The sequence below is a fragment of the Jaculus jaculus genome, chromosome 2 (genome assembly GCF_020740685.1).
Source record: "Jaculus jaculus isolate mJacJac1 chromosome 2, mJacJac1.mat.Y.cur, whole genome shotgun sequence".
Classification (NCBI taxonomy): Eukaryota; Metazoa; Chordata; class Mammalia; order Rodentia; family Dipodidae; genus Jaculus; species Jaculus jaculus.
In genome coordinates this window covers 171,627,856-171,654,744 of record NC_059103.1, presented here as the reverse complement: position 1 = coordinate 171,654,744, position 26,889 = coordinate 171,627,856, and the positions used below count along the sequence as shown (strand labels likewise).

General features: G+C 42.4%; 1 protein-coding gene across 1 annotated transcript; it reads left to right on the top strand.

Moving 5' to 3' along the window:
- Positions 1 to 350: 350 nt before the first annotated feature.
- On the top strand, positions 351 to 25,506 carry Ywhaz (tyrosine 3-monooxygenase/tryptophan 5-monooxygenase activation protein zeta). The gene is made up of 6 exons (XM_004663039.2): positions 351 to 524; positions 3,423 to 3,727; positions 19,165 to 19,288; positions 20,098 to 20,261; positions 20,346 to 20,441; positions 23,540 to 25,506. The coding sequence occupies exons 2-6, from the start codon at positions 3,434 to 3,436 to the stop codon at positions 23,597 to 23,599; spliced, it is 738 nt and encodes a 245-aa protein (XP_004663096.1). The 5' UTR covers positions 351 to 524; positions 3,423 to 3,433; the 3' UTR covers positions 23,600 to 25,506.
- Positions 25,507 to 26,889: the final 1,383 nt, after the last annotated feature.

Here is a 26,889-nt window from a genome sequence, read left to right as displayed (position 1 = left end):
TGGGGCGAGGGTTCCTTCCCGCGGGCTGAGAGGAAGGGTTAGCCCCGGGGAGGTTGCTGGGGAGAGGGTGTGGGGCCTCCGAGGCGGGGTGGAGAGAACAAAGCACCTAGTCGGCCGAGCGCACTGGGCGGGGAAGTGGGGGGTGGGGTGGGGAGCAGAGCAAAGTTGGGGGAGCCTAGCGTGGCACGGAAAGGGTGTCGGGAGCGAGCGGGGCGAGGACGCGCGCTCCTCCGCTCGCCCCGTGGCGCGGGTGGGCGGGCGGGCGCGCGCGCTGGGGAGCGGCGGTTGCGCCGGGCCCCGAGAGCTGTGGGCACCAATCAACGGTTGCCATAGCAGCGTTTGACGTCATCGTGCGTGTGGTGCCCCTGCTGCCGGGGCTGGTGATTGGAGGAAACCCCGTGTCTGCGGAGCGGCTGTAGCCTGTGAGCAGCGAGATCCAGGGACAGAGTCTCAGCCTCGCCGCTGCCGCCGCCCAGAGACTGCCCAGCGCCCGTCCGTCCGCCCGCCACCCACTCGGGACACAGGTAAGGAGGCCGGCCCGTCGCCGTCGTCTCATCCCGCTCCGTCCGTGTCGTCCCCAAGTCGGTCTTCCCCGAAGGCGTGGGGAACCGGCGGCTCCTGCCGGAGCGGTCGTCCGCGGTAAGCGGTGCGGGGCCGAGGCGGAGTCTCCTGGAGCCGGACGCGGGCGGCGGCTCCTCTTCCGCTGGGCTCGGGCTGCCACCTCCGGCCACTTGCTTCCGGACCATGGCCTCGGCGCACGTCGGTGCTCGTTGCCTTGTCCCTGTCCCCGGGGGCGGGGAGGGGGGAGATGATGGTGGCGGTGGAGGATGCGCCCACGCGCGAGATCCCCGGGATGGAGTGGTGGGGGTGGTGGACGGCACCATTGACCGCGGCGCCGCCGGCCGCGATCCGCCCCTACCCGTGGCCCCGGGCGGCCTCCGATCCCCGTCCGAGAGAATGACTGGGCGGCGGTGGCGGGCATTGCGGTGGCGCAGGTGAGGCCGCCCCCTCCCCTCGGCTCGGCGCTCGCTCCCCTCCCCCTCCGCGGCCCGCGCTGCGGCGCGAGGACCCGGCCCTCCCCCACCCCGGGCCGGGCGGCGGGCTGGGCTGGGCTCGGGGGGCCGAGGTGGGGGGGGGCGGCGGAGACCCGGGACGGAGGGAGGAGGATCGGGCGGGTCGCGGGTCCCGTCCCGCACTGCCGCCAGGTAGAGAGCGAGGGCGAGGCCGCGCCGTGGCGCCCAGGGCGAGCCGGGCGCGGGTTAGAGGTCTGGGGTGGGGTGGGGCTCGCCCGGCACCCAGGGCTGCGTTTCCTGGGCTCTGCAGTACAAGGAGAGAGAAGGAAAAAAAAAAAAAAAACTTGAATTTTCCCGGCTGCGGCGGGGGAGGGGCGCCAGCCCTCGCTGCTTGGGACCCGGCGCGGGTGGGGTGGCCGAGGCCAGGTGGGCTTAGAGCCGGGCTCGGGGGTGGCGGTCGCGGGGTCGCGCCTTGCGCTCTACCCCCTCTTCCCGAGTGGGTTTGGAGACTCGTCGGGCTGTGGCCGTGCGCCCCGGAGCCGAACAGCCGCGGCCGGTGGCCCCGCTGGGCTGGGTGGGGCTCTCGCCCCCTCCCCCACCTGCTGCAGCTGTCGGGACTCGGCGGGCTCCGGATGGCCGGACCCCGGGCGGACGCGGCGACCGTGCGGGCTGCGGGAGCGGGGTGTGTCCGCAGCGGGGCTTGGCGCGGCGATCCCGCTCGTGCGGACGGCGCTCGAGTGTGTCTGCCCCCCCCCCCCCCGCTCCCCATCACCACCACCCCGGGCTCGGGCGAGCGGCTCCCCAAGCCGTCGACCGGGGCGGGTGCGCGGGCCGCTGCTCCTCCTCCAGCCGGGGTGGGGGGAATTCACACTCCGAAGAGGTTGGGCTCCTTGACACAGTTCCGCCATGACAAAGAGAGCCGGGGACTGGAGCGGCGGCACCCGCCGGGGCGGAGCCAAGGAGGGGAGGTGGTTGCACTTCACCCTGCCGGGCGGCCGGCGGAGGGGAAGGGTTAAATGGGTGCGGCCAGTCTCCTCCGCAGTGTGGAGGCGAGGCCTAGCAGCACCAGTTTTCTGTCCCCGTGTGCCCAAGAAGTGAGGGAGGGAAGCCTTTGTACGGGTTTTAAGTCATTTTTCTTTAGAAACAACGTTAAGCCCAGAGGCCATTTCTGATCATTTCGAGACCCGGAGGGAAACCACGCGATCACAAATTTTAGAAAGCTTAAAGCACTGAAACAGTACGCCTCCAGTTCAAGATTGCGGATTTACTTGTTAAACTAGTCGAAACTGTTCTGGATAGGTTAAAAAAAAAGCATGTGGTACTTCCCTGCGTAGGTAACTGGGATTGGGGAGTAGGTTCCCGTGGTGGGTGCCCCTCTTAATAGTACATTTCATTTAGTTTCCTGGGATCATTGTATGAATAATGAGTAAGGTAACTTGAAGTCCAGGGAACATCAAAAGGAGCAAAACAAAATTAAATGGGAAGGCAGGAAAGACCAGCTTGAGTGATAATTTCAGCCGTTAGAAACGGAGTGACACCCAATATAAGCTAGAAAAATGACATTGAAGCATTTTTGGATGCTTCCAGTGTGACATTCTTAGTGCTCATAGTTAACAAGAATTGAAGTTCGAGGAGTCATGGATGTTTTGCAAATAACACAGTACAGATAGATGAGGTCTTTGGGTTACATATTTGATCCCTAGTGGTTTTATATTCAAAATATCTTAAGCAGTTTGGTTGGTTGCTTTTCATCAGACAATTGTCATGTTGTGGTCAGCTGGCAGTGCTACAAAGATGTAGTACATTTGGGGTGGGAAAACATTTAATCACTCCTGACCGGAGTTAGAAAATTACTAAAGAACAATTTACATTGAACTGACATGAAACATGCTGGAAAGAAAATCAGAAATGTAGTTCTTCATAGGCATTGTTTCTTACTAAGTGAAGGAAAGCTGTTTAGTTTGGGTCACTTAGTGATGCTGAGATGAAGTTTTGGCCAAGTAAGGTAGGTGGAAATGGGTGGTTTTTTTGTTTGTTCTGTTTTGTTTTAAGACAACTAGTTTGTAGTACAGTATAAGGGGCAGCATTAGGCTAGGCAGAAAGACATAATACCTACTGCCTAGAGGTAGTTTTCAAGGTAGCTCCTGTGGAGCTGGGCTTTGATCTTACGTGAAATTAGGATCTTCTAAATAGAGATGAGGTAATACAATTTGAGTTGTGTACTAACTGGGTGTTACTGTGCTTGGTATGTAAATTCTCTGTTCTGATCATCCTTTTGGGGGGGGTCCTCCTTGAAAGAATCTCACTTTAAGTAGGTTTGAGGTGTTAGTGGGCCTCATTTACAGCAGCTAAAACTTGGTGGGTATTTTAATGTAAAAAATGTTCTAAATACTCTCTTCTCCTCTGCAGAACATCCAGTCATGGATAAAAATGAGCTGGTGCAGAAGGCCAAACTGGCCGAGCAGGCTGAGCGATACGATGACATGGCAGCCTGCATGAAGTCTGTAACGGAGCAAGGAGCTGAATTAACTAATGAGGAGCGGAATCTTCTTTCCGTTGCTTATAAAAATGTTGTAGGAGCCCGTAGGTCATCTTGGAGGGTCGTCTCAAGTATTGAGCAAAAGACGGAAGGTGCTGAAAAAAAACAGCAGATGGCTCGAGAATACAGAGAGAAAATTGAGACGGAGCTAAGAGACATCTGCAATGATGTACTGGTGAGAATCACCATCCAGTCTGGTTTCATTGTCACATACTCTGAAGTTTATCCTTTTCTTTGCCTTTTATAAATAGTGTGTCTAAAGTAGAAGTGTTCAGGTGACATTTAAAGGACGTTGAGACAATTGTAGATAATTTCTATAAAATAATTGCAGTAACTGTCAGTCTTGTTAAAAATAGCAATTATTTAAACTAGTTGAAAAATGTAAACCAGATATATTACCATTTCACTTGTAGAGTATTTAAGTGGAGCTGTTTGTCATACATGTGCATATATGGATGCAGGATGTTTACATACCTTGTTCTTTGTAAGAAATGCAGCAGGAGACTCATTGTAGACCTAGTTCCCTTCTCTGAAAGCCATTACAATACTCATGTAATGACTCAGAAAACTGATTCACAGTTCTGGCTTCTTGCTCTTACATTTGTGCTGCAAGTCAACTTTGAACATTGATAACTGAAATGACAACTCAAATTTGATATTCCAGGCTCAAGAAGTGTTTAAGTATTTGGTACTTAACTGTTTTGAAATACTGGGCTTCTCTGCAAATTCCAAAGAACATTAAACTTCCAATTACAATTTTCTGATCCAGAAAACTTTGAGATAATCTAGTAAAGGGTCCTACCAGTTAACATCTTATGCACATAGAACTTGCCTTTTTTAATGAAGTAGGAATTTTTGGGATTGCAGTGTGGTTTCCCTAAATGATTGTTCTTAATGTCATAGGGTTTCCTGTTCCACATTGGGTCTCTGTCAGGGCTCTGGCATACTGAAATTGAGGCAGCATCCTAATTTCTCTGGACAGTTACTAAATCTGGGACTTGATACTTAACATTTGATCCTTGTCACTGAAGAACTAGTATCGAGTTATTTCTGATGTGATTGTGTGTTTTAGTTCTTGTAAAAGTTCCATTTTATTTATTTTATTTTTTTAAGCCTGGGTCTCACTGTGTATCCCAGGTTGGCCTCCTGCTTTACCTGTCCAAAGTACCCGAGATCGCAGGTGTGAGTCACTCTGCCTGGCTTTTAAAAATACATTTTTTAAAAAAGATTTCCAAGCAAAGAGGGAGTTTGTGAGTATGAGCATGCCATATTCCCTCTAGCCACTTTGTGCATTGGGCTTTACATGGGTGCAGGGGAATTAAACCTGGCTTGTTAGGCTTTGTAGGCAAGTGGCTTAACCTCCTGAGGCAGCATCCAACCTTTTTTTGTTTTTCTTTTTTGCAATAGGGTCTCTACTTTAGCCCAGGCTGACCTGGAATTCACTATGTGAGTTTGAGTGGCCTCAAAACTCTGTTTCTTGGGCTGGGGTTAAAGATGTGCACCATTTAAAATTTTTTATTTATTGATTGATTTATGTGAGAGAAAGAGGTAGAGCAAGAATGGGTGTGCCAGGACCTCTAGCCACTGCATATTAACTCCAGATGCCTGTGCTATCTTGTGCATATATGGGTCCTTTGGCTTTGCAGGCAAACATCTTAACTGTTAGGCCATTATTAAGCCCACCATTTTTAAAAAACTTTCCAAGTAAGATGAGCCTATAATCACAAGACCTTAGTGGCATATGTCTTACCTACATTTTTTTTTTTTGGCTTAATTAAAAGTCTTATGAAAACTTTTTTAAATTATATTTTAAGCCAGGGTCACATGTAGCCCAGGGTAGCCTCAAACTCAATGAGGATGACTTCTGGATCCTCCTGCCTTCACCTCCTAAGTCTTGGGAGTAGACATGCATCACCATACCCAGTTGTACAGCTATTAGTTTGAAGGTTGAAAAATAGGCTTTTTTAAAACTAAATAATGTACCTATTGCATGATTTAGCTAAAGTAATTAAAAATATTTAAAATCTAAAAAATGTCCTTTTTATATTAAAAAATTTTGGGTTTCTTTTTCAGCTTTTCTTACTAGTCTTCAATATTACTAAGCTTCTGTCATGTTCCTTCCTCCCTCCCCAGTAGTAGTTTTTCATTTTGGTTTTCAGAGGGGTATGTTAGTAATTACAATATTCCTTAAGGCAAAAATCGAAAGGGAGGAGTATGCACCTGGCATGGTGACGCACACGCCTTTAATCTCAGCACCCTGGGAGCCAGAGGTAGGAGGTTTGCCATGAGTTCAAGGCCACTCTGAGATTACATAGATTACATCTAGGTCAGTCTGGGCTTGAAAAACCAAATAAAGGGAGAGTATTACCTTCTAACATGCTTATTTGCAACTACAGGTGGGTATTTGCATGTTTTCCACTCAAAGAATGTAAAAATTACATTCCTCTGAGGATTTTCCTAGGAAAGGGCTAGCAGTTTTAACCTTTTCTTCCCTTTGATTTCCTTAAGGTGGGGGAGGGACACACTGCATAGAAATGGATGAAAATGATTTAGGTCTAACCACCTCTTGGAAGATTATCTCTCTGTCTCCTTCAGCATACTAGCTCCTCACAAAGTCTAATGAAATCTTAACCTTGAAAAAACTCAGTTCGTTTACTATATAAGTAGAATTAGCAAAGTTTTTATTTTCAACCTGGTTTCAAGAGTTCATCTCAGTAATGGAGGTTTCATAAAATACAGTAAATGCTGAGGTCTTAAATGCTGCTTTTGGGGAAGAAGATAATGGAATGAAGTCAGTAGCGCTGCTAATTTCCAAAGCTGCTCTCTTTCAACTCAATATTTAGATACCTTGATACTTAATATGTGGGCTTCTCTACCCTGCTCTTCAAAGAAGTCAGATTGACTTGAAAACATTTTTAATAAAATCCCTTTCCCCCTTTTCAGTAAAATGGTAAAGTGTACCTAATAATTGTCTTAGAAAAAAAGGTTTCTTGAACTGTCTTTGTACTTGATCAGTAAAAGTGCTTAGACTTTGGTTTGAGACAAATAAGCAGGTAATCATTTGGCAGAATTGATTTTTCTAGGCTAGTAACACCAGTGACAAATCCAGCTGTATTCTGTTAAGCACCTACATTATGTTAACTGAGAAAATGTCCTGTCTCCCTAAAAATCTTTTGGTTTTTCGAGGCAGGATCTCACTCTAGCTCAGGGTGGCCTTGAATTCCTGGTGATCCTCCTACCTCCGCCTCCCGAATACTGGGATTAAAGGCATGTGCCACCACACCCAGTTACGTGGGCCATTTTTTTAAGAAGCAAATGGAAAGAAGGGAAGATGTTACCAGATAGGAGTTACCAAGCATTACTGTGGGAGACGTTTTGGTGTGGTGGTAATTTTAACGTTGCATATGTAAATCAAAATGAAAGAATGTATACTAGAAAACCTAATTCAAACCCAAAGTATATTGTGCTATGAAGAGCTCAAAATTTTTACTTAAACTGCCATTTAACATTGTAGAAATAACTCACTCTGAGAAAACTTGCAGTTATATAGCAGTAGTGTGTGTTCCATGACTTTGTTGTTGAGATGAGAATTGGCAAATCACTTTGACTCTTTTCAGAGTTCTCTTCACTCAAGGGTCTGAGTGGCATGTGTATGATCCAAGGTGTTTTGTACACTTGTGTGTGTGCACGTGCACTTGTATGGCCATGGGCAGAGGGATTCATGGCAGCAGTCAGATTCTCAGGTGCTTCGTTCAAAATACCAAAACCTACTTGGTATAAGGCAAAGAATGCTTCCCTTCCTTGTATGAGGCCTGGGAGAAGCAGCAGTGAAACTGCACCAGACGTATTTGGCAACCGTAGCATAAGGGTTCCTCACAAAGGTCCTCTTAGGATGTACTCATCTTCAGTACTTTCAAGAGATATATTGACATGTCTTCATCACATGTGATTTGGCATAAGGTACAAAGAACTTGGGTGACATTGAAGGTACCCTACAGTGCCTTCCAGAAGCAGTAAATGGAATGTCTTTTTAGTAAAATGTTTCAGTAGCATTTTTATTACTAAATATTGGCTCTGAAGTATTTTGTTCAGTTGGAAAGTATGAGGCATATGAAGTAGAAATGGTGACAATAAAGGACTGTGACTGGGAAAGCAGGTATTTTTGTTTGGTGTCAAGTGGAGAATAACACCTTGATCAAAAGTAAAAAGTTGCTGGTCCTTTCCTTATAATCAATACTCCCCGGGGGGGCTCCGTAGACAGGGCGGGGTGACATACACCTGTAATCCCAGCACTTAAAAGGTGGGGTTAAAGGCCAGGCTGCCAAAAATAATAAACAGGTTGAAGGGTTGTTAGGCCTGACTGAGAATGGAAAACGTCAGGATGTCTCAATGTCTAAGGAAGAGAAGACTGTGTGTACTTAACTACTGATCCAACTCTTAAGCATGCCCAAGAGTGCATCCTGGTCACCATATCCGTGTGTGTGATTTACAGGAGTGGGGAACATACACCATTTAATAGTTGTAAGAGCTTGCAATGGGTAATTTTTTAACTCTTTTAAGGAAGCAAGCAGTTTATCATTAAGCAAACAGTGCCTCAGGAGTGGGACAGTAGAAGCATTCTAGTTGGTTGACTGAAAAGTGGTTGAAGTATGTGATCATGCTTAGCTTTAAACATTCTTTATTCATAGATGTGTATGTTCAGTGGCCTGATTTGAGGATTGATAGTCCCACAGTGTGAAAATAATTTCATTGTATGTTTGATCTTTCTGAATGTATCCTTTATAAAATGAGGGGTTTGACATGAGAAATATTTGATAGGCTCTTAGTTCAAAATACTAGAGGACCTGTAATTTTTTTCTAATCTTTTAGTTCATAACTATTTCATTAACCTGTAAGTATAAGGACATAACTGGGGCCATTTTAAAAACAGATGGTGGGCTCTTGGTAAGCATGAAACTAGCATACATTACTGAGTCATTAAAAAGCCTGGCCTCAAGCATGTAGGCCACATTGTTGGCATCAGCCTTTTCCTTAGAGAAGTGAACACAACCATTCTTACTAAGTGAAATGAATAAATGTAGCAAATGAAGTGACATTTGTTAACACTTTCAATCATTTTATTAGAGCATTGGTTGTGGGGGCAGAAAGCCTTGCTACATGTTAAAACCTTTTCCAAGTTGGTCCCAAGAGATCAAATTGTGAAGGGCCCACTATAATGTCATAATAAGCTTGATGGCTTTAAGCATCATGAAGAACACTATACAGAGGTAATGACATCAGATCTTGCCTGTGGAAAGTAGGTTGGTAGAAAAGTAAATAAAATCAGAATGGCTGAGGTTATTGCTTAGTTGGTAAGAGTTCTTGCCTAGCTAGCACTGCATAACTAAGCATGTGGTACATACCTGTAATCCCATTACTCCGTGGAGGCAAGAAGTTTCAGAGTTATCCTCCACTACATTGAGAGTTCAAAGCTAATGAGGGATGTGAGACTTATTTCAAGAAAAAAATTACCTTTAGTTACACCACTTGGGAGGCTGAGGTAGGTGCTTTGCTGTGAGGTGTGGGAGGCCAGCCTGGGCTAGAGTGAGACACTGCCTCAGAAAAAGGGGGAGGGAACAAAGAGAAACGTAGTGTATTTATTATTTTTTTTCCTTGTAGTGACAAAATGTCCCCTAAAAGCAATTTAAGGAAGTGTTTGTTCTGGCTCACCCATTTGAGAGTATAGTCCATCATGGAGGGAGGAGGTTGAGGCAGCTCGTCACTTGTGTCTATGGCCAGTTCGCAGTAGAGAAGGAACTGCTGGCTGCTCACTCACTTTCTTCTATTACTCATACACTAATGTTATTTTTATAGAACTGGGTTGGACTTCTGTACATTGTTAACCTATGCAAGACAAAACTTCCTCATGAGTATAATAATTCCATGGTGGTTCCAGCTCTAGCACATTAAGGGAACTGAGTCTAGGAAATGTGCCTTATAACCATTGCCATCTTTGAGTTCTATCTTGCACTGTGTTCTAATCTAGATGACCTTCAGCATATTCATGCTAATATTCCAGTGGGGGGGGCACAGATTTTTAAGATGTTTAGAGTCAAGATTAAGGTTCTGATGTTAAATAAGTTAAATAAACTAACAGTTCATTGAAATTACAGTAAGCTGCTTAAGATCTATAGAATTTCTGGAGTCACCACTGTGGCTTTCATACTAACCACTTAGCTCTTGCTTTACATAGGGTATTTTCTAACGGGGATAAATAGGGTTAAATGTGTGTGTTGGGTGTGTAAGGCATGGGGTCTTTTTCAGCCATGCCCCACTTTATTTTCTGAGATGAGAACTCACTGAACCTGGAGATAGATCACCAACTAGTTTGGCTAGCCAGTAAACCTCTCAGAGGTCCTCCTTGTGCAGTACTGGGATTACAGACAGTCTTCTACCACTATACCCAGTTTTTTATGTGGATGCTTGTGATCTGAACTCGGACCTTAGGCTTGCCAGGCACTTTTAGCTTGTGAGCCATTCTTACAGCCTCTGCTGTCTTTTCTTTCATTCTATTCAAAACCAGAGCTTACCCTCCTGAAACTGCCTTCGTTAATTTTCTAACCACCAACTGTTGACTGCTTACCATATCATTGCTTCCTACCCTAACTCATTCATGCCAATAATTAATTCATACTATATACTCTCTTGGGCAATACTAAGGGTTACAGTGAAGAAAAGTTCATGTTGCCAAGTGGGAAAGTGATACTGTAAAGATAAATTTCATGTTAATTTTTTAAAGGTTGGGTCTCACTAGGCTCGCCTCCATCCTCCTGCCTTTGCCTCCGGAGTGCAGGGATTAAAGACGTGCACCATCATGCACAATCCACATGTTTGATGTAATTTTAGTGGACATAAAATTAAAAGTTCTTTAATGACTGCTGCTGTTGGTCATTCACTTAAATTTTTGTCATTACCCAGAAATTATTGCATACATTTCTTAATGTACTTTCATCATGCCCATTTGTTCCATTTTTTGCCCAAAATCCCTTATCTAGCTGGTCTTCATACTGTCCTGGTTCAAGCCATTGCTGATTCTCTTCATTATTTACTAACCCTAACCCTACCTACCGTTGGTACTCTTCACACCTAGTCATTTCTGCAACCATTAACTTTGCATTTGTGGCATTTAATTTGTAGGTATATGTTAATTATTTTTAGTTGGCACAAATTTGACTTTGTCCTGGGAGGAATATTTTACTGGGACACCGTAACCCAGTATTTCCCAATGTACTAGGCATACTTATCTGCAATGGGTGGTGGTTTTTGTTCTCCTCTGGTCTACTCAGGAATTTCCATTGTCAAAAAAAGTTTAGAGACACCTTTAGGAAAAAATAGTTGTCTGTTAATTCACAAGCAGAGAGGTCTCCCAAAGGATAAAGGTTTTAAAGAAGCATCCAACAAATATAAGATGACTGATCAATACTTCCCACCACCCAAGAGTTCTTTTATTATTATTTTTGGTTTTTCAAAGTAGGGTGTCACTGTAGACCAGGCTGACTTAGAATTCACTATGTAATCTCAGGCTGGCCTCCAACTCACAGCAATCCTCCTACCTCCAAAGTGCTGAAATTGAAGGCATGTGCCACCACACCTAGCTTAGAACCTTTTTTAGTGAAAGTTAATTCCAAACAAGTTTTGGGAGCTGGAGAAGATAGCTCAGTAATACAAGTGCTTGCTTGCAAAGCCTGCTGGTCCCCAACCCTATTTTGTGTGTCAGAAGTGTTATTACAAGGGAACCCCAGTAATGAGCTGAATGTTTCTCATTAATTACAACTACCTCTCCAACAAATGTCAGCTCTTTTTTGCTTTTTGAAGCCTAATAAACACATTGTCCAGAGTTTATAACAACATATACCTAGACCACATTCGGTCCAAGCCTGGCAGAAGCCACCCAAGTGTGGTTCTATAGATTGAGACCAGATGCAGGCTTTGCTTTTTAATACTGGGGAAGATCTGGGAAGTAATAGGTCTCAAAAGCTGTGTGTTTTGAATAATGGTTTTTTCCTTCCACTTTACCTTTGTTCCCATCTGATAGAAGGGATTATTATTATAACCTGTTTCTTTACTTGTATCAAGGATTAAACCTGAAGGGAATTCTTGAGTATTTCTAAAAACTAGTTTTCATTACTTTTTTTTGCGGGGGCGGGGGTCATGGCTATGCACTTTCAAATGTGTATATTTAATGTTTATTGATTCTCACCTGCTACTACAAGCCTGTCAGAGAAAAGTAAATATCAAAAGCTGTAGCTCTTAAGTCTGGACAGCCTAAAAGCAAAACAAAAAAGGGGGGGGGGGGAGCAAGAAAGAACTGTGGAAAAGACCTGACACGTTTTTAAAGAATTCGATACAGCACAGTACCATTAAAGAATTCATACAAAATATGTAGTGTGCATGTGCAAATTAAGCACACTATATAAAGACCCGGTGAGGAGGCTAGGAGTATAGTAACTCAGTAGAATGCTTGCCTAGTGAAGCCCTTGAATTGGGTCCCCAGCACTTCCAAGGTGGGGAGATAGGAGGCTCAGAAATAACACGATGGGGAGGAGGTTCCTTCATTGGTAATGCTTTCTTGCCACGTGGGTAAAAAGGAATGAAAAATTCAAGGCCATCCTTTGCTACATAGCTTTCTGCTGGCCTGGGTGGGATACATACGACCTTCTCAGAATGAAGATAAATGTCAGCTGTGTGTAGCACAAGATCTGGACCAGCCTTGTATATATGTGTGAGCAATTCTCTTAAAGACACACAAAATCCGAAAAGATGTTTCAGACAGACTTACACAAAGCTTTGTGTTAGCAGTAATTGGGGAGTGGGCCCTTGGGTTATGAGAAACTTGACCTCAGGCCAAGGTCGATGGCAACTGCAAAATGAAAAAGCAAGACTGGAGTGTTGGAATAATTGTAGCAAATGCTATAACTAGATGGTGATTCCTCCCCCTCCCTGGTAATTTAATTTTAAAACCATGTTGGTCACCTTTAGCATTTATCTTGTGCTTATGGGGTTGTGTTTGTTTGTTCCAGGGGCTTTTTGTTACTTTTTGCAAGCTCTAATTCTCTAGCCCGGGTTGACCTCGAACTTGACACTGGGGGAGGGGCTGGCTGTATTACAGGTGTGAGCCATTAGGAATGGCTGCAGTGATTTCCTATCATTGTTTTGCTCAAATTAGTGACTCAGAAAACAAGTTTGCAGGTCTGATTTAATTTGGTGGTTCTTAGCCTAATCACTCCCCACCATCCCCCCACAAAAAAATCCCACAACAGTATAGAATATAGTGGATATTCTATCAGCATTAAAGTGTGTGCAGATGTCTTGCCTAATTTTTAGCATAAACTAGAGAGCAACTACTTTTTAAAGGACTTACAATATTTTGGGATGCCACTAATATTTCTCAACTTGGGTTTGATTTGTCAGCTTTTTTTGTTGTTGTTTTTAAGATGTTAAAAGATTGCCAATCTTGCTTATTATTGGGAACTGCATTTGAGTTAAGTGATGTGTCAGAAAACTTTCTGTTCATTAATCTTTACCCTTTATCCTCAGCCTTACCTTTGAAGGTTAACAACTATTTCTGTATGAGATTTTCCTCATAGAACACTTAAAAATCTTATTCCAAGAGGCCAGGCATTGCATACAAAATTAAGTTTGAAATCAACAGCAAATACTAAATTAGTTCTTGACACCCTCTATGGAGCACTTTTCTAATTGGCTGATTGGAAGCAACTAAAGAGGTTGTGATTGGTAAAAACTGGAAGCTGCTCCAGCCACTTGAGAGGAAGTGACTCATTTTAAAGTTGGCCCCTCTTGCAACACGTGGCTTTGCTTTTTATTTCAAATTTTAGAGGATTTGGAATGATCAAAAGTTCCATTGCTCTTTAAAGTAAAAGAGTTCTACAAGGCTATAAATTCAGTTGTTTTGCTTGAAAGTTGAGATTATTTCCTATTAAGGGGCATATCTTTTTTTTTCTTGAGGTAGTGTCTCAGGCTAGCCCAGGCTTACCTCAGACTCACAGCAGTCCTCTCCTGCCTCACCCTCTTGAGTGCTGGGGTGCCATGATTTAAAAATGTGCAGCCACTTGGAGTATTTTGTGAGTTTTATATTGGGAATTGAATTTTGGAGAAGCATGGAGTTTTAGAGTTGAGGGGACTTCCAGCCCCCCCCCCTTTTTTCAAATTATTTTGAGAGAGAAAGGGGCTAATAAAGAATGGTTGCAACAGGGCCCCCAGCCTGTGCAAAAGAATGTTGAATGTTCTGTCACCCAAGTATTTCCTTGAGATGAAGTCTGTCTTTCTGGCCTCCCCTCTACCAGTTTTCATGAGCCCCAGCAATTCTCCAGTCTCCTCTCCACATGTGGTCGTACCCGGCTGCTTATGTGGGTGCTAGGGAATCTCGAATTCAGGCCCTCATGCTTGAGTGGCAAGTGCTCTTAAACACTGAGCCATTTTCTCAGCCCATCTTATGTTTTGAAATAGTCTCCATAGCTGAGAGGCTGGCCTTGGAGACAAGACAGCCCTCCTGGCTCTGTCTTTGTAGTGCTAGGGTTACAAGAATGATTCTCAGTACCCAGTTTAAGAGTTTGTTTTGTTTTGTCTGATGTCATTTTATGTATAGTTATCTTCTGGGGAATAGATTGAATTGAACACTATGACCATTTGCTGAACTATTCTCTTTTTTTAACATATGTTTTTTATTGACAACTTCTATACTTACAGATAACAAACCTTTTTTTTTTGTTTTTAATTTGAGGTACTGGTCTCCCTCTAGCTTAAGCTGCCCTTGAACTCATGGCTGTCCTACCTCTGTCTCCCAAGTGCTGGCATTTAAGGCCTGCATCATCACACCTGGCCCTGAAATACTCCTTAAGACAATGAGAACCTTCCCTCCAAATCTCATTGTTCAAGTAATTTTAGATTTGGGAAAGGTAGTAGGAAGAATTTCTCACATCTTTCACCTGATTTCTGCAAATGGATATAATAACCAAAGCTAGAAATTGAACTTGACAGATGAGGTAACCTATATCTCTTAAATCTCACAGATTGAACCACCATGTTTCCTGGGTGATTGCATTCCAGATCACACATTTCATTCATTCTCTTTTACTGTGTGTGGATCAGTTATTCCATCTGCCCTTCATGATTTGGGTGCTGTTTATCCCAAGTTTTTTTGAGTTATCCCCTTGATTTAAGACAATTGTAATTCCTTGTTAAATTTGTATTGTGGTTTGGGGCAGGAATTCCTGTATATGATACTGTATCTTCAGTGACTGTCATTGGGAAGCACATGATGGTGTCATTTAACCAGCAATGCTTTTCGTTTTTCAGTTTAAACAGGGCTTTAAAAAAAACTTGGGTGTGGTAGCAATGCCTGTCATCTCCCACATGAGACTGGAGAGTTGGCAACCATTTTGTGTAGCATAGTGCCATCCCTAGGGTTAGGGAGACAGCTGAGTGATTAAGAGCACTTGGTGCTTAAGCATGGTGGCCTTTTGAGCTAGAAACCTCCACACATGTGTCTGAGGCACACCCATCTACACAAATACATCACACATAACACTAGACACGTATGTGTTGCAAAACTGGAATTTTTTAAGGTAGACACCTTTAATAATTTGTCAGAAGGTGATTATCTAATGCTCTTTATTTCATTTTCTCAATGTTTTCTAAACTGTAGATTTGACTCACTTAATCCTTAGAGCACTCCTGGGTATTAGGCAACTGTTGACAACCCTCTTTAACAAACTCTTGCAGCCCAAGGATACTGCTAAAATTTTGACCTGGTAACAACCTATAGTAAGCAGTGAACTGGAATGCTAGAGTAGCTGGTAGTCAGCCCGGCCCTCGCTGGAGTTGGCCTTGTGTTTGTGCTTTCCTTATGTAATTCAATGCCCACCACTGCCTGCCCCGTTTTCAAATTAAGGTTCTCATTACTTTGTACATTGTAGGAGAACAAAGTCTAGAAGAACACATTCTGTATTTTCCACATACTCTCTTAAGTTTCATTGTGCATTTTGAAAGTAGCTCATGATTTTTCTCCTTCCCCTTTCTGTTCTGCTCACTGATTGCTGTGCTGATGCTTTACTCCCTTTTATCCAGTTGACATTCTGCCTTTCTTTCTCTTCCTACATTTCCTTCTTGGACTTGGCTTTTTACCTTGTTCCATTGCTTTTTGGTTAGTTTGACAAGTTAATTTTTACTTAGTTGCCTCTTACATTAGCTAGCTAGTGTAGTGCACTCAGTATTTTGCCTTAGATTTGAAAAAAAAGACCACATCTTACTTTTGAATCTCCTCTCTCAAAAACCCAAGTGATCCTCTTGGGTTCTTAGACCTCTGATGAGGTAGCTGTTGCTGGATTGGTAGACTGTTCTTAAGTTTTCTCACTAAACAGAAGCTCTCCTCTTGGTAAATTTAACTAGCTATCTTGGAGCAGGTGAGGAGAGAGGATCTCATGTAGCTTGGGTTGCCTTGCCCCTCAGGGTCCTTGCGGTGCTGGGGTCATGGTGCACGCCGCCAGACGCAGCTGTGAGTAGAGCTAGTCACAGCTGTTGGAGCCGCGCATAACCTGTCACTCCTTCTCGCCTGCGTGCTGCCTGCCTGTTCCCTAGTTTGTCAGTGCCTGGCTGATTGATATCGTCTTTATTAAACTATATTCTAGACTTAGTCTCATCAGTGTAATGTAGTGCTGAAAGTTTGTCCTCAACACACACACACACGTGTATGTGCACAAAATGTGTGAGCCAGGTGTGGTTACACACACCTTTAATTCCAGTACTCGGGAGGCAGAAGTAGGAGGATCACCAAGAGTTCGAGGCCACCCTGAGATTACATAGTGAATTCCAGGTCACCTGAGCTACAGTGAAACACTACCTCAAAAAATAAACTAAACTGTGTGAGTATAGTATGTGCTCATGTTAGTGCAAGGTACTTGTAAGCTGGTGCCAGAAATGGGTGTCAGGTGTCATTCTCTATCTTGTTCCTTATGTACTTGAGGCAGGGTCTCAGTGAACCTAGGGCTTTTATCATTTTTCTGCTTAGTCACGCTGTACAGTAACCCCTAGTGATCCTCCTGTCTCTGGCCCCTGCTGGGATTACAAGGCATGAATCACCACACCCAGTTTTTTACATTGCTGCTAGATTTCAAAATGAGGTCCTCAAGTTTGCCTGGCAAGTGCTCTTCCCCACTGAGCTGTCTCCCTAGCTCTTGTCCTTAACTTTGACTTTTTCTTTTGTTGATATATCTTGGAACCACAGTACCCCTTTCAGTAGACACAGTACTATGTTGAGGCAGAGGAAGCATGGCCTGATCCTAGGAGAGTGTTCAGAGTGCCTTCCTGGGAGTTGCACCTTCACAAGTATCTGAGGGCTTGAGCACGTTACATACTTGAGTCACATTGACTTCTATTAAATGAGGATATTAGTTTGTGTCTTAAAGATAGGATCCCAGAAAGACTAAGTAGTCCATAGAAAAGCTAATAGCAAAAGTATGGTGGTGTTTACTGTAAGTTAAAATCAATTTCTGTATAATAAGCCATATAAATTTTGTTAGCTTGAAACCTCATTTTCTTGTGATTCCATGGCTTGGACTGGTGATATTTCTCACTTTTTTTTTTTTTTAATAAGCTGGGGCTAGAAGATGGCTCAGCACTTACGGCACTTACCTGTAAAAACTTAACTCCTGGGTTTGATTTCCCCAGTGCCCACACGCAGCCAAGGTGTGCGAATTGGCACATGCGTCTGCAGGCCCTGGCAGCCCTATTTTGTCTGTAATTATTTATGTAAATAGATGAATTGGACTTCCAAAGTTAGATATTGATTGGTCTTCCTTGTAAAAATTGATTGGGCCTGGCCATGGTGGTGCATGCCTTTAATGTCAGCACTTGGGAGGCAGAGGTAGGAGGATCGCCATGAGTTCAAGGCTATCCTGAGACTACATAGTGAATTCCATGTTAGCATGAGCTAGAGTGAGACCCTACCTTGAAAAGCCAAAAATAAATAAATAAAAGTGTGTGTGTGTGTGTGTGTGTGTGTGTGTGTGTGTGTGTATACAGGGAACTCAACTCATTAAAATAGACTTCACTTTAATTTCCAGAATGTAACACTAGAAGCAAGGGGAGGTGGTGAAAATTTTTTTTAATGTTTACCCAATTCTGCTACTGCTATTATTTCCCCACCCCAATACATTTACCATACCTTTTGTGCTAAATCAACCTGCAGAGAGATTTTTTTTATTTTGTGTACACTAAGGCTCTCATAAGCTTCTTGTTAATAGTTGTAAATGAAAAGGATGAAATTTTAATTTTTTTTTAATTTTTATTAACATTTTCCATGATTATAAAATATATCCCATGGTAATTCCCTCCCTCCCCACCCCCACACTTTCCCATTTGAAATTCCATTCTCCATCATATTACCTCCCCATTACAATCATTGTAATTACACATATACAATATCAACCTATTAAGTATCCTCCTCCCTTCCTTTCTCTACCCTTTGAAATTTTAATTTATTGATAGTGATTTATATGTGTCTTTGTGAGGAGATTAAAGATACACTTTAAATTTTAGTCATGATTTACTATTTGTATTTTTTCAGTCTGGATCTCATGTAGCCCAGACTAGCTCAAACTTAAGCAGGCCTCCAGCCTCAGCCCTCTGAGGTGCTAGGATTTCAGGCATGGTGGCACACACCTTTAATTCTAGCACTTGGGAGGCAGGCGGAAGAGGATTGCTGTGAGTTCAAGGCCACCCTGAGACTACCCTACATCCAAAAAAAAAACTTTTGGTTTTGAAACGTTGACTTTTTATGAAGTGCTATTTCAGTTGTATTCTTGTAAGTTATGGTAATCTTGTTCTACTTTTTTGAGTATGGACTGTGGTTGTATCTGTTACTGGTTTCTTCCTGAATCATTTCTCCAAATCCCAAAGAGTTCATCTCTACAACTCTTACTCCTTTTTAAAAAAATTATTCGAGAGGGAAAGGCAGAGAAAAAGAGAATGGGTGTGCCAGGGCCTCTGCACCACCTTGTACATTTGGCTTAGTGGGTACTGGGGAATTGAACAGAGATCCTTTGGCTTTGCAGGTAAGCACCTTAACCACTAAGCCATCTCTCCAGCCCTCTTTTTTTGGATTTTTGAAGTAGTGTCTCACTGTAGCGCAGGCTGAACTCTCAGCAATCTGCCTCCCAAGTGTTGAGATTAAAGGCATGCGCCACCACGCCCAGCTCTACAACCCTACTTTTTTTGTCCTCATATCACATACATTTAAAGGCATTCCAGGAAAATGCTCTTAAAGGGGAAATATTAGATACCTCACAGTCATTAAAATCAGCCTGTAAACAGATGAACACTGTTGTGTCATCCTTCAGTAGTAAATGAAACATTAAATTCCAATTTCAAGTATTGCTGCCTGAAGCACTCCGCCATCTTTTAAATTGCAAATTCATGAACCAGTTGTATTCTATTGTATTATAGGCAGTGACTTGGTATTAAAGTTTTATAACTTAGGTCATAGTATGTGCTTAAGAAATACACTGAACTTTGTTTTATAAATGTCTTATCACATTTGTTTCTTCTCTTCCTAAGTCTCTCTTGGAAAAATTCTTGATCCCCAATGCTTCACAAGCAGAGAGCAAAGTCTTCTATTTGAAAATGAAGGGAGACTACTACCGTTACTTGGCTGAGGTTGCTGCTGGTGATGACAAGAAAGGTATGCTGGGTTTTCACGCCTGTTGGTTGAACTTTTAGCAAATACCATAGTGCTAGTGCTGGTGGTCACCTTCTAAAGTGTCAGCCGTTTGTGGTTGGTTTTTCTTTGATGCAAGGTCCAACCTGGAATTCGTGCTGTAGTCCAGGTTCCCTGACTCCTGGTAACCATCCTCCCTCTACCTCTTGTGTGGTGGGATGAAAGGTGTAAGCCAGCACACCTAGCTGATAGTTTATTATTTATTTGTAAGGAGAGAGAGGATGGCCATGTCAGGACCTCTTGTCACAACCAACAAACTCTTCTTAAATGCATGCGCCACTTTGTGCCTATAGCTCCACGTAGGTGCTGGGGAATTAATGAACATAGGCCATCGGGTTTGGAAGCAAGAAACTTTAACTGCTGAGGCATCTGTTCAGTTCAGCACTCAGCTTTTATCTCCCACCCCCTTGCTTTACTGTGTAATACTTGTATTCCAAAATGCGTGCTTTCTGAAAAGCCAGTTTTGCATATAAGAATGTTTCCACACAGTTTTAAGAAGCGGCCACAGTATAACTGGGGAGTGATATAAGTCAGTTATTAGAACTATCATAATGGCAAGATAATTAGGTGGGTTTTGTTTTCACCAATAGCAAGTGGGGGCTGGGGGATGATCCAGAAAAGGAGGCCTTTCTTGTTTTAAATTAGAGTCTTACTTTGGTTAAGGTTGTTAGAGCTTATATTTCAGAGGACATGGGTTTTAACTGAGAGGTTTGGCTTGGGAAATGAAGATGAATCACAACCTGTCAGTACATTGTGGTGTGTTTATTATTCAGGGATTGTGGATCAGTCACAACAAGCATACCAAGAAGCTTTTGAAATCAGCAAAAAGGAAATGCAGCCAACACATCCTATCAGATTGGGCCTGGCCCTTAACTTCTCTGTGTTCTATTATGAGATTCTGAACTCACCAGAGAAAGCCTGCTCTCTTGCAAAGACAGTATGTATCTTAACTTGTTGGGTGGAAATTTAGTGATCTTCATTAGCTGAGCACTAAAATGTACTTTTTTAAAAAATATTATAGGCTTTTGATGAAGCCATTGCTGAACTTGATACATTAAGTGAAGAGTCATACAAAGACAGCACACTAATAATGCAGTTACTGAGAGACAACTTGACAGTAAGTACCCACCAGCATCATGAATGATTGATGAGGTTCGAGACACTTTGTTTCATTGCAGGAATGTTTCTGGTTTGGTTTTTTTCAAGGTAGCATTTTGCTATATCACAGGCTAATATAGAATTCATTCTGCAGTTTCAGGGTGCCCTTGAACTCAATGGCAGTTCTCCAACCTCTGCCTCCTGAATGCCACCACCATGACCAGCTGGTCTCTTAAATTACTAAATACTATGTCCTGTCTGCTGTTAAAACCACATGAAGAAAACTTATCTTCCAGAAATGTTTGGTCCAAGTACTAAAAATGTACATCTGGTAGCCGGGCGTGGTGGCGCACACTTTTAATCTCAGCACTTGGGAGGCAGAGGTAGGAGGATTGCCATGAGTTCGAGGCCACCCTGAGACACCATAGTGAATTCCAGGTCAGCCTGGGCTAGAGTGAGACCCTACCTGGAAAAACAAACAAAAAAAAAATGTACATCTGGGTTGTTACAAGCCTATGGGAACAATTAAGAGTCTCAGGAATGCTTTGTGAGCTTTGGTTTTGACTTAGTAATGGCATAAACCACTTACTTTCAAGTCTTGAGTGTTTTCCTACTTGTCCCAAAACAATTATGCGTAGTAGCTAAAGTAAACTGAGACTTGATGTGGTGTAATCTCAGTGTCTTAATCTAAAGTTGGGGGCAGAAGGATCATGAACTAAGGGTTATTCTGAACTAAACAGTGGCAGCCAGTACGTGTATATTTAAAAAATCCTTTAAAAAGTTACCTTCATACTTGTATAGGTATGAGGTGTTAGTAACCTCAGAAAATTTCATACTCTGAAATAGACATGTTGGAAAATCTGTTTTAACCAGTTTATTCTTTAAAAAAAATGACATTGTGAAAACTTGTAATGATCCTCCCTGTACTCCAGATTTTAAAAAGAGCCCCAGTGCCATCGTTTGCTTAAAATTAACAAATAATTCCTTAATATTAAATATGTACCTAAAATTTAAGTTGTCTCTGCATTACCCACTGCTGTGAACAAATACCTGACCAGAAACAACTTAAGGAAGGAAAGGGTTTCTTTGGGTGTACATTTCCAAGGGATATGCTTTCCTTAGGGTGGGGAAGACATAGAGGTCAGCTGCTCACTTTTTCAGCCTGAGGCAGGAAGGAAGAGAGAGACTAGACAGCAGAGCGAGGCTATTTCCAGTGACTTGCTCCCCAGCAAGGCCTCCACCTCCTAAAGGTTCCATAGTTTCTCAAACACCACCACCAGCTAAGGACCAAGTGGCTGAACGCATGAGCTTATGAGGATGTTGTGTTACTCACCCCTCAATGAATAAAGCCCATTCCCTGCAGCTGGGGCTTGTGTCTCTTTGGTTTCTTGGGTTGCCCCATTCTTATGTAAATAACAATTTGAGGTCTTGGCTTTACTGTGTGTCAGGTAAAGTGGTAGAAATTAGAAATTGCAGTCTAAAGTGTTTTGTTAGCTTTCGGGCCATTTCCTCGGGGGAGACTTACTTGGGCCATCCTTTTTACATATTTCCCTTTGACTTCATTCTGGACCACTGTCAATTAAATAGCTAAAATTATTTCGGTAACTGCAGTTCTGAGGTTGTCTGCAAATTTGTGATAACTTTATTTTAAACCAAAAAAATAAGCTGTGGCAAAGAATGGAAAGGCTGTTGGATATTGAAGCCAGGGCTTTCCTCAGAATCAGCGGATGCTATACCGCTGAGTTACATACAGCCTTGCCCTAACAGGATCTGTCAGCTGAAGGAAGCACTTCAATTTGTTTACTAATTAATGTTTACATTTTATTTGAGAGAGAGAGTACCATGTACACACCAGGGTTTCTTGCTACTGCAAACAAACGCCCAGATGAATGTGCATGTTTAGTCTGGCTCCACATGTATACAGGGGGATTAAACCTGGGCTGGTAGGCTTTGCAAGCACATGCCTTTAACCAATGAGCCATCTCCCCTGTCCCATTAAATATTTTTTAAAAATATATTTATTTATGAGAGAGAGAGAATGGGCACGCCAAGGTCTCCCAGCCACTGCAAATGAACTCCAGATGCATGCGCCCCCTGTGTATCTGGCTTGTGTGGGTCCTGGAGAGTCGAATCAGGATCCTTTGGTTTGCAGGCAAATGCCTTAACCACTAAGCCATCTCTCCAGCCCCATTAACTAACTTTTAATATTAACTGGCCTGGGGATGTAGCTCAATAGAGTTCTTACCTAGCATGTCTGGGATTCTGGATTGAATACCACCAGTACCAAAAATTCTGCCAAAATCTAACCTGAGATTCTGGTCTGCGTAATTTATCAACACCTTACCCCAGAAAGAGACCTGTCCTCTTTGAAGGTGTGAGAGGATTTGATCTTGTCTTAACCATAATTGTTACTTAACAAGAGCATGCAACAGGGTACAAAAGGTCAACATGACTTTGAAAGTGGTTTCCTTTCCAGGCTACAGGTAGATTTGATTAACAAATAAGTAAAACTAGTGGGTGATTAGGGGGGATAAATGCTATTAGCTGAGATTTCTCCTCCCCTCCTTATTTTTAGTGTATAAAAAGTTTTGGGATGTTTTTGAATCAGTCCTTTTACATGTATCTGAATATTACTAGTGATCCCAATCTTTAAGAAATAATTTAACAGTGAAATAATTTCAAACTTTACTTTAACCTATTGAAAAAAATATTAATGAAGAAATAATGGGATCCATAATTAACATTCTAGGAGAGTTTTGTTTTTACCTCTTAGGATTCTTGGTTCTGACCATACTATTTACTCAACATTCATTTTAAGTCATACAAGTAAAGAAAGTAAGTTTTTCTCAGCTGAAATGTCAAGTACTGAGTTGACAACTCTGATGTAGTGTAGGAATTTCTTTGGAGTGTGAGTTGGTCGTAAGTGCTACCAGGGAGGAATGCCTTACTAGTCTTACCATGGGAAAATTAGGTGATTCTGATTTAGTTGTACTCAGCTAGTGTATCTCATTTTTGAAAAGCCTGCTACATGCTAGGACCTTGACATACAAGAGAAAAGTAAGTGTCTTCCTCTCATCTCTGAAGCATGCTGAAAAAATCTTTTCCTTCTTTTACCAGTTGTGGACATCAGATACCCAAGGAGATGAAGCGGAAGCAGGAGAAGGAGGGGAAAATTAACCAGCCTTCCAACTTTTGTCTGCCTCATTCTAAAATTTACACAGTAGACCATTTGTCATCCATGCTGTCCCACAAATAGTTTTTTGTTTACGATTTATGACAGGTTTATGTTACTTCTATTTGAATTTCTATATTTCCCATGTGGTTTTTATGTTTAATATTAGGGGAGTAGAGCCAGTTAACATTTAGGGAGTTACTCGTTTTCATCTTGAGGTGGCCAATATGGGGATGTGGAATTTTTATACACGTTATAAATGTTTGGCATAGTACTTTGGTACATTGTGGCTTCACAGGGGCCAGTGTTAAAACTGCTTCCATGTCTAAGCAAAGAAAACTGCCTACATATTGGTTTGTCCTGGTGGGGAATAAAAGGGATAATTGGTTCCAGTCACAAGTGTAGTTATTGTGGGTACTTTAAGGTTTGGAGCACTTACAAGGCTGTGGTACAAACAGATATCCCATGGAATACTACATGTTGGAATCATGTGTTTCTGTGGAATAGTCAATCTCAGCGTGCACATCTTTGACTGCAGCTACAGAAGTGTTCTTTAGAAAAAGTTGTGACCCAATTTACTCTGGTAAGGGCAGAAACGGTTCACATTCCATTATTTGTAAAGTTACCTGCTGTTTGCTTTCATTATTTTTGCTACACATTTTATTTGTATTTAAATGTTTCAGGCAACCTAAGAACAAGTGTAAAAGTACAGTAAAATGAATTCTTGGTATTCATGACTTCATGTGTATCAAGCACCGCAGTAAACAAAAATCCCATGTATTTAACTTTTTTAGGGTTTTTTTTTTTTTTTTGCTTTTGTGATTTTTTTTTTTTTTTTTGATACTTGCCTAACATGCATGTGCTGTAAAAATAGTTAACAGGGAAATAACTTGAGATGATGGCTAGCTTTGTTTAATGTCTTATGAAATTTTCATGAACAATCCAAGCATAATTGTTAAGAACATGTGTATTAAGTTCATGTCAGTGGAATAAAAGTTTTATGAATAGACTTTTCAACTACTTTCTCTACAGCTTTTCATGTAAATTAGTCTTGGTTTTGAAACTTCTCTAAAGGAAATTGTACATTCTTGGAAATTCTTTATTCCCTTTGGCAGCTAATGGGCTTTTACCAAGTTTATCATAACAAAAAATGCTAATATAACTAACATTCTCTACCACGTCCCATATTCCCCCCCTTCTTCTCCCCCTTTCCCAGTGAAATGAACTTTTTGGGGGAAGTGGGGACAGATTGCAAAAGGTAATATGCTCCATTTTTAAATTTTGGTATATGGCATTTTCTAACTTAAGAAGCCACAATGTTCTTGGCCCATCATGACATAAGTTCTGTGCTTCCAAATCACTTTGTTTTTTAAAACTATCTTGGTATTCTTACAGCCTGCCTTTGATTTGATCCTTTATTCTTTCCGTTTGTCAAGTGCGCAAGATTACCTACCTTTTTAGCCTCTTCTCTTGGCACTAACCATTCCTACTTGGTGGCCATGTACTTGGGAAAGGCCGCATGATCTCTGGCTCCACTCATGTCTAAGATAATGATCTGCTTCCTTTGCTTGCACCCCACACACTTCCCCTCTCCCCTTTATTGCAGCACGTCTCTCCTTAGTTGATGAGATTGTGTCTGTGTCCCTGTCCTGAATGGTCTGTCGCTGTCTGCCTTTAAAATCCTTTCCCTTCCTCTTTAAATAACGATGGGGCTAAGTTATACCCAAAGCTCACACCCTACCGAATATTTCCTCAGTACTTTACAGAAAACACCAAACAAAATTGCCATTTTAAAAGAGGTGTATTTTTTTTTCTTTTAGAATGTAAGCTCCTCACGAGCAGGGACAATGTTTTCTGTATGTTCTGTTGTGCCTAGTACACTGTAAATGCTCAATAAATACTGATGACGGGAGGCAGTGAGTCTTGATGATGAGGGTGATGAAATTGGGAAGTACCAGCACTTTCAGACAACTATCACAACTACTGGATTCAATCAAAAATGTAGTCTGGGTGGGTATTTCCAGGAGAAACAAAATCTCACACATCTGGGGCATGAAGCAAGCATCTCATTTACTTCAAATTTGCCTAAACCCCAGGCCAAGGAGATGAAACCACTATGGCTAAAGAGAATTAAGCAGTTAGTAGACTGAGGATGGAATTACATCTTGTTCAAGTAAATTAAACTCTGGAACCTGTCACATTTGCCTATTGGCTATTTGTATGCACTACTCAATTGGTAAACAAGTTTGGTTTTTCACTATCATACTAAATAGTGCCTAATAGATGGAAGATTTTCAGCCTGAGATTTTTTTCCCCTTGAAATTATTTCAGTAAGTTTGCCTTATTTCCTTAATTATTGCAAACCAAGGCTTCATGTCTGTTTTATCAATGTAACATAATGCCAGGGTATTGGTGGATCCAGTAGTTGCAGTCTGTGAAGGCCTCTTCAGAGTCCTCACTCTTGTGTGGAGTGGCCCTGTGATGAAAGGAATTTTGCAATTTGCCTAATAACCCTGTCCTTAATGTGGCAGCTGTGCCGTCCCCTTCCTGCAAAGATCATAGAATTGGGAAGAGTCAGGATAGCATTGAAGGAACATGTGTCCATAGAATTTGTAGATGTTCAATCATTTCCTTGTTTTCCCCACCATGGGCCAAAACACATTTGTCAGCCACCTTAGACTTCAAACATGCATTTGAAACAGTGACTGGAAACCCAACAGATGTTCACAACAGTCCTCCGTGGCCTGAATTCACAGATGGAAAACTTCTGTGGTGATGGCAGTATTTAAATGATGGATTTGCTGCAAGTGCACTGTCCAGTGGGTGTCTCCTTTGGGGTCTGGATTTTGAGGAATGCAGTTGATAACAGGTCTCTTGAGTAAGCAGGCGGTTAGAGACATCACACTGTAGTGTGCTAACATTGAATATGTGAACCCCTTGCAATCATTTGGAAGACAATTGTACCTGCCTTGTCTTGCTGTCACTACCCAATCTCATAAAAGGACATACAACCATTTTGCCGAAGGAGCTTGTCTTTGTGATGCAGAAATGAAGAGCCAAGTATATTTATACACAACCCCAGGTGATGCCTGTGGGCCAAATACTTGATCACAGTTGAGTCCAGAAGAACATGTCAACACTTAAAGTTGAGCCCCTACCAAATAACTGAATTCAGTAAGGGCTTAGTAATTCTAATATAATTAGGTGTTGGCTTAAGCCAGCCACTATTCCAGTAAGCTTTTTCTGAGATTTATGTTACAGCAAAGACTTGTAGACTTAATAGGATCCTGATGGA